Genomic DNA, 11,077 nt, shown 5'->3' with positions numbered 1-11,077 from the left:
GGGCAGTTACCTTCAAACCGGAGGCTTAGCAGCAGGGGATTGGCAGGCGTCTCTGAAAGCAGCTCCAAGAGGAGGGACTGGGCGTCACTGATGAGGCCCCGCTCAGGGACATCATCCATGTCAGAGTCATAGATCACCGGGGACAGGGGACCCCCTGAGCGGGTTACCTTCAAACCGGAGGCTTAGCAGCAGGGGATTGGCAGGCGTCTCTGAAAGCAGCTCCACATAGAGGGACTGGGCGTCACTGATGAGGCCCCGCTCAGGGACATCATCCATGTCAGAGTCATAGATCACCGGGGACAGGGGACTGCCCCCTGAGCGCACCATCAACCTGGAGTGGACAGAGGGTGGCCAGGAGCTCAGTTCCCCTCAGAAGCTGCTTCATCTCTTACCTGCTCTTCTTGTTTTCTTATAAGTACCGCGCGCTCGCCGATTGTGCCACTGGAGCGCCTTGCTTATTTTCATAGCTATTGTTTTCAAACATCAATTATATGCCATGTACTTAGCTAAGCCTTTACATATTTTATCATGTTTAATGCTCACAGGAAACCTCTCATTTTATAGATGAGGAAATTGAGACCCGGAAAGATTAAGTAGCCTGCCTAACGTCACATAGCAACTACTGGGCAGAGCTGGGATACCAGTTTGTTAGATAAATAATATGATGATGACGACCATGGCAAACACATTTCTAGTGCTTACTGTGTGCTGGGCGCCATTCTAAGCACATGGCATATCTTAATGCTTTTATCCTCACAGGAAACTTGAGAGAGAGGTACTATTCCCTCCATTCTGCCAATGAGGAAACTGGCACAGAGAGGCTAAGAGATTCATCTAAGCTTCCACGGCTACACTGTCTCACAAAAAGGACTAACCTGTGTTTGACACAGATCCCAACTGGGACCCACCCAAGGTCTGTCTCCCCACTGCAGCCTCCCTATCTCCCTGAGGTGGGGACTCTGACCCCAGGCCCAGACCCTCACCGGTCATTGTCCTCATCTAGCGAGACCCTCTCGAAATGCAGGTGCAGCCGGCGTCCCTCAGCTGCTTCGATGACCCAACGGCAGGTGAGGTTGGGCCCTGCAGCTCCCCCGGGCTCAGGTGACACGATACGGCCCAGTGTAGCATTGTGGATGGTGCCACCACAGGATGCTGTGGGCAGAGGAGGGGCAGGTTAAGGTGACTTGTCCTCCCAATCTTCAGAGCTGCTGCATCCACACCTTTGCCTGGGACCTGGCCTCAGCATGGCCTCTGCCCTACACGCCCACCCCAGAGAACAGGACCTTTTCCGGGGTACTGCCCCGGTAGGCACCCAGACCTGGAATAAGAAAACCCAGAGTGGACACCCCCAGGACAGAGATTCCACCAAAATGAAGACTCCCCCGATGTGGACATGCTGGGATGGGTAACCATAGGGGAGCCCCGTAATTTAAGCCCTCAGATAGAAAATCTTCAAGTTGGGATCCCCAGAATGAAGACTCTTCAGGATAGAGACCCTCCCAACAGTTTGAGACTCCACCCCCCACCCCCTACCCCAAGAATGGTTTCTTCTAGGACAGTGGTTCTCAACCTTCCTAATGCCGTGACCCTTTAATACAGTTCCTCATGTCGTGGTGACCCCCAATTTCATTGTTACAAATTGAACATAATTAAAGCATAGTGATTAATCACAAAAACAATATGTAATTATATATGTGTTTTCCGATGGTCTTAGGCGACCCCTGTGAAAGGGTCGTTGGACCGCCAAAGGGGTCGAGACCCACAGGTTGAGAACCGCTGTTCTAAGATGAGGAGTCTCCAAAAGAAGGGACCTCCAGTGGGTGACTCCCAATATGGAAACCTTCCAGGTGGGACATTCCCGGATGGAGATCCCCCAACAATGGGGACTCCAAGGATAGAGACCTCAGTGTAAAGAGCTCCAGATGGAGGCCCCAGGATAGCAACTCTTCAGGGTCCAAACCCCTTCAAGATGGGTGTTCCCCAAAGATGGAGACCCCCAAGAGAGGACCCTTCCAGTGGGGTTCCTAGGACAGAAGCCCCCAGCTATTGTGGCAGGAGACTCACCCATGCAACTGGGGGGTTCACCGCTCCAGGCTGGCCGGGTGCTATTGAGGCAGATGAGGGTCTCCTCACCATGCAGCTGGTAGCCTGAATCACAGTGGAAGGTGGCCGTGCCCCCAGGGTGCAGGTCTGTCACACTCACGTCCCCATGGGCCGGCCGGGGAGGGAAGCCGCAGCTCAGGAGGTAGGCTGGAGCGGGAGAGCAGGGAGGAGGGGGGTCATTTTCCATGTCACCCTCCCAGTCCCCCAGCACTTCCTCCCCTCTTTCCAGGACCCCCTGGGGGCACAAAATGGCTCCATACTGGAGTCCTCACATAGGCACACTGTCTCATGAAGAGCTCATTTCAACATCTCTTATCTCCTCTAATCTTTGTAATTTACCCACTTTGCCCTTCACTTGATAGATAAGGTACCTGAGACTCAAAAGAAATTCTGGATCCTAGAATTCTTTTGCTGTGTGACCCCAGGCAAATCAATTGACCTCTCTGAACCCCTTCCGGCTCTAATAATAACAAATAATATATTTGCAGAGCTTGTTCGCCTTCCAAAGTGAGTTCACACAGTGCTTTTGAGGTAGTCAGAGAAACACTGTGACCTATTTCCATATGCAGCCAATGAGCATTCAAGTTATTCAGTGCATTTTCTCCCCTCTACACACGCAGTGGACTTCCACTGAGGTACACTAGGGTATTATGCCCTCAGTTTTCAACTAGAGGAACCAAATGAAACTCCTCTAGAAACTTGGACTATTTCACCATTAAAGGCCTTCATACTCACTGCTCCCTAAATAGATCTCCCCGTGTAAGTGAAGTGCTAGGGAAAGCTTTGCTTTCATTAAAGAACTGCTTTGTCTTTTCCTTTCTTGTTGTGAGAACTGTGTAATCTCTCTATTATTTTTGCACTGGCCTCTAGGAAGCTCAGAACCAGATTATGGCTTATCCCTGGCAACGAAGGCTTGTCCACAGTCTATTTTCTCAGCTTTAATAAACATTACCTGGTACCAATTTTTTCTTATTCTATTTCATTTTATTGCTTGAATTCTTTTTTGAAAGCCTCCTGAAATTCTTGTAGAATTATACGAGATAAAACAAAGAAATAGAAAGTGACTTGGTAGTAAATTATGGACTATGAACTTGATCTTGACAGAGCTCTGTGTGTCTGTTTCAGACCAGGCAGAGCTCATCGAGAAGGGCTTCTTGGAAGAAATACATCAAAGCTGGGTCTTGAAGGAGGGGAAGACTATAATTAGCAGAGGGCTTGGGAGATACCAGCTTGCCTCGGCCAGTGGTCGGCAAACTCATTAGTCAACAGAGCCAAATATCAACAGTACAACGATTGAAATTTCTTTTGAGAGCCAAATTTTTTAAACTTAAACTATATAGGTAGGTACATTGTTATTAACTTAATTAGGGTACTCCTAAGGCTTAGGAAGAGCCACACTCAAGGGGCCAAAGAGCCACATGTGGCTCATGAGCCGCGGTCTGCCGACCACTGGCCTAGGCCTTTGCTTTTTCGGACTCTCTAGCCCTCAGTGATTCTGTAAGAGACCTGGTCTCTCCCTATATTCAAAATTCAACAAGTAGTTCCTTGGCAGGGTCCTGGGGAGAAAGAGATGAAAAGACTCAGGCCTTACTCTTTGGGAATCTACAGACTACTGAGATAGACAGACATAAAAACAACTGTCTAGGAAACATTGATTTGAATAAATGTTAGCCTCTGTGATGGCTCTCCAGGACCAACAGAATCGAGTCTCAGTACTTTATTTATTTATTTATTGTTTTTTAGGTCTCAGTACTTTAGATTGACATTCAAGCCCCACAGCAAGGTCCTGCCCAGCACATCCACCTCCAATTCTCATCACCTATGGCCCATATATCCTACATAGTGTAGGTTGTGACTCCTTATGGTCTCACCTCCATGGTTTTTTACACCATTTCCCCTACCTGCAAGGCCCTCTCTGGCTTTTTCTAATCTTTCAAGGAGTAACTGATGTGCCATCTCTTTCAGGGAGGCTTCCTGACCCTTTCTCTCCCCAATAGAGTTGGTTGCTCTCTTGCCTATACACAGTCCCACACATAGCTATATATATAAAAGCCTAATATGCAAAGTGTCCCCTCGGGAGTTTGATCACTTGCTATAACCACCAGGGGGTGGCATGGAATGAAGAAAGGCCCTGGCCAGCACAGCAGGCAGCCACTAGGGACCCTACCCATGCACGAATTTCATGCACTGGGCCTCTAGTAAGTTTATAATCACATTAACCACTGTCTATTGCCATTAAGAGACTGAACCAAGCCTTATTTATTTTGTCTTCTAAAAGCCTGGCCTAGCTGATCAATTGGTGCAGGCAAGCAGCAATGTGACAGTGCAAAGAGCACTGGTTTTGGAGACAGGCAGATCTGAGTTCCAGATAATAACTTATTAGCTATATGACCTTCAGCAGGCGACTTCGCCTCTAGGGCCTCTAACCTATAACTGGCAATAATAATCCCTATCAATAAGGATTGGCCTTTAAGTGAAACAAACAAACAAACAAACATGCAAAGCAGCCAGCATATAAAAAGTGCTCAGAAAATGTTAATCCCCTGCGTCTCACCAGCCGTAATTAATGAATGACTGGGAGTCAGAGAATCGCAATTCTGACTCTGCAATGAATTTGCAGGTGACTGAGCAAACCACATAACCCGAGTCTTTCTCTTCCTCCCAGAGATGGAGTTGACAATGGCCACCCCCAGGGTTGCTGTGGGAAGCAAATGAAACAATAGTTGTTGGGCTTGGGGTGAGGGGTGATAGAGACTTTGGTCTGTCAGAGAAGCTAATGAGGCCACGCTGGACCAGAGGCCCAGCTAGGGCACATTTGGAAGGGCTTAAACAGGGTTTTGGTCCCAAAGGTGTCTGGAGAAGCTATAAAGCAGGGAAGACAGAGATAGGAAATGAAGGCCAATTTATGAAGTAACCCTGCTTCCCCAAATGTTCTACTTAGCCTAGAGTCCTATTTTCAATGCCCCAGAGAAGTGGCTGCTTAAAGGAGGCAGCAGGGGAACATTCTGTAATATCTGAAGTCCAACCCTCTGCCCTAGGTCCTCAAGGCATGCCCTCGCTCCCCAACAACTATATATGGCCCTGACTACCAACTGTGTGTCCCTCAGTTCACTGGTCTCTCCATGAATAGGTCTGGCGCAGGGTGCCTCCACCTTGCACATATGAGTCCCTGGAGCAGGTCTCCTGTGGAAGCCTCAGGAAAGGCTGGAGAGGGTATGAAGCGGGGATATAAGTTGTGTGCGTGCCCTGGGAAAGGAGTATGGGGTCAGCAAAGCTAACAAAAGGGCAGGCAAGGCCATGAGGTGATGTGAAAGGGACATTGACTCAACCCAGTTTCCTTGTCTCTGAGGACATAGGAAGGCTTTTTTGAGAGGCAGCGGTGTGTGGAACGGGACAGTGGCTGGGCCCTCTGCACACATGTACACATGGATGCTAGGACATACACTTGCATTGTGGGAAGGTTTCCCGTACACACAGGCGAGTGTGGATATACACGTGTGTAGGTTGTCTATGGGTAGATGCTCATGAATGCAGTCATGCACGAATATATTCCCTTCCCTGCCCCAGAAGCAAGCAGGATCTTTCTAGGTCTCAAATCTGAGGCTGTCACTATCCTGCTTTAAATACTTCAAAATATCCCCCCTCCCTTACCGGAAGAAGAGTCTGAACTCCTTACTGGTGCTGATAAGAGCATGATCACAATCCAACCTTCCTCCAGGTCTGGTCTCTTAGCTTACTTCTCCCGCCTCCCCTTTCTGTGCTTTTACTGTAATAGCAACGACTGACATTTTCAGCTCTCACTGTGTACCAGATGCTATTTTAAGCACTTGACATGTATTAGCTCATTTGATCATCTTAATAATACCACAAGGTAAGTATTATAATCCCCATTTTTCAGATGAGACAATGAAAAGTTAAGTAACTTGTCCCAGATCACAAAGCTATGACCATTCTATCTTCCATGATGAATTACTTCAACTCTTCAAGGGGCTCACATTTTTTCTCCTCTCTGGGTCTTGGAGTGTGCTTTTCCATCCATCTTGACATCTGCCTTCCTTCCTCTTTTGCTCCCTCCTACCATTTCCCTAGCTAACTAATCTTTTAGGTCTCAGCTTAATCATCTCCTCCAAGAAGGTGTCCCTATATTCCATAGGGGAAATTTAGGTTCCTTTGATATTTGCTCCTTCTGCCTGTATTCCTCCACCATAGGGATAAGGGTCCTTAGCTCACTGAATTATAATCATCCTGATTACTTGTCCATCTTCCTACCTAGATTCTGAGTTCCTTGAAGTCAGATTTACATGTGGCTTCTTCATTCCTCTCCCCAAGGCTAACCCAGGGCCAGTATGAGTGGAACTAGCTAAGCATTTGTTGAGTGAATGGATGAGCTGTCACTTGGATGCATGCACACTCAGACATAGGCCTGTAAGTGTGTGAAATAACTGCCCAGGTCTCCTCTGAGAGTTCTGCCCCCAGCGTGCTAGTCAGGAGGAAAAGTCCCCATGTTGCCCTGTGCATGGAAGTCTCCGAGGGATGTCCCTTGTGCCAGTGTGGCCCCTGCCCTTCCACCAGCACCCTGGACTCTCACCCTGATAATGGATCCTGAAGCCACCGCCTCTTGGGACTCGAGGACTCTGGAAGTGCAGGAGCAGCCGGTTGGTTGGGCTCCGAAGGACCTGTCCTTCTCCCAGCATGGAGGAGTTGGCCAGCAGTCGGGGGGCCAGGCCTGGGGCTCCCCCACCAGCCAGCACCAAGAGTTCCTCCTCCCGCGACAGGTTCAGCGTCTGCACCTACAGAAGCCAGACCCAGACTCACCAGGGTAAGTCAACTTGGGTGGAAAACCCCAAACACCCCCCCCCCCCCCCGCTTGCGTTCCTTTTCCCTGTATGTGGAAGCCCAAACACCACGGTGACAGTGGCCAAGTTGTAGAACTCCAGGTGTCTTCCTGACCATCAGAAGGCAGGCCCATTTGTGTTAGGAAACAGGTTCTCTGGCTCTTAGGTCAAATCTGTGCACACCCTAGGACCCAGAGGAAAGGGCTTGGAGGCTTCAGGGTTCTACGCTACGCCCACTTACCTGGATCTCAATGCCGTAGCCAGGGTAGACATGGATGCTGTATGTACAGTCCAGGAGTCCCAAGGTGCGGCTGGTGCTGCTCCCTAAATCTGGAGACTCAATATGCCCTTCACCTTCGGAGATGTTGTTATTACACAAAACTAAAAAGATAGATAAGTGGCTGGAGTCGAACAAATCCCTGTGTTCTTGCCCTCCCAGTCATGCAACTCTGGGGGCCCCCATCTCTCTTCTTCCCCGCACCCCTCGTCATCTTTATCCAAAGCTCCTCTCCCCCTGTGCCCAGAATCCCCTTCCCCCAACTGTAACATGGATAAAACATAGAAAGGTACATGGTATGGGTGCATATTATTAAGCAGAAACTCTCCTATCTGTACCCAGATCCCTTCTTGCACCCCTTCCCTGCAGCCTCTCTCCTATTCATATCCTGCTCCTCTTGAACACTACTCCATTCCCTTTCAATCGCCTCACCTGGGCTCGTCACCGTGGTGGTAACAGTTGTTGTGGTGATGATAGTGGTCGTGGTCTCCTCCTCTCCTCCCTCAGGCCCAAGGGGCGGGCCTGGGGAGGTGGGGCCAGAAAGGGGTGGGGCTGTAGTTCCTGGAGGCGGGGTCAGCAGCTCGGGCGCGGTGGGGCCTGCCCCCCTACCCTCCTTAGGGGTTACGGCTGTTGTCAGAGGCCCTGTCCCTGGCTCAGTGGCCCGTGGCAGGGAGGGTGCTGCAAGAGTCTGGCCAGCTGGAGGGGTGGCTAGCGTGGGGTCTGGATCAGATCCTGGGACAGTGCAAGGGAAGTCAGGGCACAGGAAGAGCAAATTGGTGGGTCTTGATGGGGGCACAGGGCTGAGGGAAACTGGGGGTTCCCCACTGAACCCAAAAGACCTCCCCCACAAGGTGCAGACCCTCCACTTCTATTTTCCCCACCCCAATTCCTCACCTCCTCCCAAGGCTTCTACAGCCTGACATCCTCTCCCCTTTCTCTTCCGCTATTCACCTCTGGACCAGGTCCTTCCACTCTGATGGTCTCCTTGAGCCTCTCTCTCTGCCTCCCCATTCAGATCTGGTTCCTCTCCTAGCTACCGCTTTCTCTTTCCTCTGTCTTGCTCTCTCTGGAACTCTTTTTATTTCTCTGATTAGTATTCTTATCACTCTGATTTTATGATTCTAGGTTTACTAATCTCTGTATTTCTCTTTCTCTTTTTGTGTCTTTCTCCCACCATTTTTCTGATTCTGGTTCTCTGATTTTCCATCTGTCTTTTTCTCGGATTATCTGTTTTTCTATCTCTTGACCATTCTATTTATCTGTCTTTGCTCAGTTTTGGCTCTCTCTAACCATCACCCTCTATCTCCCTCTGAATGTTAATGGCCTGGTTCCCCGATTCCCTGAGTGACTGTCCCTCCCTCTGCCTCTGTGCTACTCTTGCCACTCTGGGAGCTCACCTGGCAGGTAGCCCATCTCTGGGCCCCTCCTCAGCAGGGCCCCGTGGAGCAGCTCAGCCAAGGCCTCCGAGGCTACCGTGGGGGTCTCGCTTCCAGGCTCCAGCAGTGCCTCCTCCTCTTTCACGGGCAGACCTGAGAGATGAAGCTGTATGAGCCCTTCCACTGCCCCACACTCCCCATTCACCAGAAAGATCTTTTCCGGAGTTATTCCTCCCTCCTCAGCTGGGCCTGCAGGAGCTCACAGGGTCCCAGGCTGAGCTGAGAGCTAAGATGGAAGGAGAGGCTCCCAGCTGCCCCTCACAATCTTCCACCTTCTTCTCCACGTTTCCCCCCAGGCAGTGTGGGCCTTCAGTGAGCACCTTGGCTCCAATGAACCCTGACATGCCAGCAGGGTGGAGAAGGGGGGATGGTGCTGCCTTCATTTTCACCTCAGTGGTCTCCTGCTTTCCTGGTCTGACAGCACCTCCCAGCCCTTGCTTCTGCAGTACCCAGCTTTCTCTCTGGATTTCTATCTCTGCAGTGTGGTGTACGTTCTCTCTCTCTCTCTCTCTCTCTCTCTCTCTCTCTCTCTCTCTCTCCTTTCTCATTTCTCTGTGGTCTCTCCCGGGTCTTGCTGAGGGGCAGAGTGGGGGACTGAATATCTGGTCTCTAAGCAGTGCCTTTGCTCATCTGTCTTTGTCCATACATCCAAGAACAGTTGTGTGTGCAGTGCCTGGCATCCCTCCCAGCATCTCCATCTCCTACTCAGGTACTCTGCGTGTTCTGCCGCCTCCACAGACATCCCCCCAACTTTCCCAGCCCTCCTTCCTGTATGTAACCCTTGAGATGCTGCTAAAAGCTACCCTCACTCATTCCCCCACCTCTTCTACAGTGGGGTCAGGGGCTCCAGGTACAAACTGGAAAGCCCTGGCTAGTCGCTTTCCATCAGCTGTGCCCCTCCCCTGCCTCAGGAGCTTTGGAGACCAGGGTGTTCCGAGAAAGGAGGGTAAAGGGCCCCCCTGGGGGCTTTCATGGCCCACCCCCACGATCCCATGTCCTTACCCTGAATCCAGGGGCAGCTCAGCAGAATTAGGAACAGCAGCTGGGGAGGCGGTTGATGCTGGGCCTTGGGAGTCCCCATGGCGACTCACACTGATTTCTCGTCTCTGCGCTTCTCTTAAATAATCTAGCTGTCACCTTTCTTCTGTCTCTATCTTCCCCTTTATTATTTTTCTTCCTGGCAGTTAGCAAGGAAGACAATTTCTTTGCCCCTTGGGATGGAGGGGCAGAATTGGGCTGGGGGGTCGCCTGGAGCCCAACCCTCTTTGCCCAATCTCCTCTGTTCTCTGCTCCGGGATCTGAGGGAGAGGGGGCGCGGCTCCGGCTGCAGGGGGTGGAGCCGAGAGGGCCGAAGGACTGGGCCTCCTGGGGGTCGGGCGCCTGGGTCCACCAGGCTGGCTGGATCCCAAGGTGTGATCCAGCTGGGGAAAGGCAAGGCAGCTTGTGAGGGGCCTGGGGTGGGGTCGGGGATCTACTGGGCTCTAGAGGGGCTTGTCGGGGAGCAGAGGGGGTTGCGGAACCTAGAGAGCCGAAGCTCGGGCACTAGAGCTGCGGAGGGAGAAGCTGAGAAAGGTGTCGAGTCCACGTCAGATCCTGGGGACGGGCGAAGGGAGGGGCCTGAGATTTATTGGGGGGAGGGAGGGAGGAGGAAGTGCAGATGGAGGAAGGAGGGACCATATGAGCCAGGACCGTAATCCTCACTCCCGCGGCCCCTAGGGGAGGCAAGGGAAACTCTCTGGCTCCAGCAGTAATTACGGACCCTCTCCCTGTTACAGCAACATCTGGACTCTGAATCGCCTCTTTCCAGGGTGCCGGGGCTCCCAATATGCCCCCAACCCTTATCCAGACCCTCACCCCATGGACTTCCCCTTCCTTTCTACCGAAGCTCCTGTGCAATGGCTTTCCCCGCCCTCCTCCAGGAGAATGGCAAGTTTCCACACTTGTGAGAAGCCCAAGGGGTAACCAGGCTGGTTTTTGGAGAGGAGAGACCCTTCATCTTACCAGACAACATACAACATGAGCCCGGCCAGCCGGCAGGGGCTTTAACTTTTTTATTTCTGGCCTCTCACACAACGCCTCCGACGCGTTTGTTCAGCACCACCAGCGCGCGGACAGCTCTCCCGGCCGCGCCTGAGCGGGCCCCGCCCCCAGCGCCGTGGGCGATTGGCTGAAGCCGCCTTCACTGTCAATCAGGCTGCCCCCTGGGGCTGGCTCCGGGGGAAGCGAAAGGGGAGGTGGAGTCACAGGCAGATGGGTCCAGGGTTCTGCAGACCCAAGGACAGGCCACAGCGTCCCCGTCCGCAGTCCGCCCCACCCCTTGGTTTGTCCCGCCCCTACTTTACGCATTGCGGGGTGGCTGGAGGTTGGCAACTTGCCCCTGGCGCCGCACGTGGCGCCCTTTCGGGGTCCGGGGAGAGGGAAATCCA

At 51.8% G+C, this 11,077-nt stretch overlaps 1 protein-coding gene across 4 annotated transcripts in view; it reads right to left on the bottom strand.

The window, feature by feature from the left end:
- SEZ6L2 (seizure related 6 homolog (mouse)-like 2) overlaps window positions 1–11,077 on the bottom strand; it is a 23,684-nt gene that overhangs the window by 10,140 nt on the left and 2,467 nt on the right. Inside the window, exons 1-8 of one of the 4 annotated variants that reach the window (XM_005882004.2) lie at window positions 9,654–10,472; window positions 8,613–8,744; window positions 7,648–7,947; window positions 7,180–7,319; window positions 6,692–6,893; window positions 2,065–2,250; window positions 984–1,152; window positions 168–331 (exon numbers count right to left, since the gene is read on the bottom strand). In XM_005882004.2, the coding sequence (XP_005882066.1) occupies window positions 168–331; window positions 984–1,152; window positions 2,065–2,250; window positions 6,692–6,893; window positions 7,180–7,319; window positions 7,648–7,947; window positions 8,613–8,744; window positions 9,654–9,732 (1,372 nt within the window). In that variant the 5' untranslated portion in view covers window positions 9,733–10,472. Of the gene's footprint in view, window positions 1–167; window positions 332–983; window positions 1,153–2,064; window positions 2,251–6,691; window positions 6,894–7,179; window positions 7,320–7,647; window positions 7,948–8,612; window positions 8,745–9,040; window positions 9,150–9,653; window positions 10,473–11,077 lie in introns of those variants that run through there. The other 3 variants (XM_005882005.2, XM_014529842.1, XM_005882007.2) reach the window with 3 other exon arrangements.

This window comes from Myotis brandtii, unplaced genomic scaffold (genome assembly GCF_000412655.1).
Source record: "Myotis brandtii unplaced genomic scaffold, ASM41265v1 scaffold698, whole genome shotgun sequence".
Taxonomy (NCBI): Eukaryota; Metazoa; Chordata; class Mammalia; order Chiroptera; family Vespertilionidae; genus Myotis; species Myotis brandtii.
Note: the sequence above shows the minus strand (reverse complement) of the source record. Positions and strands in the feature narration are given on the sequence as shown.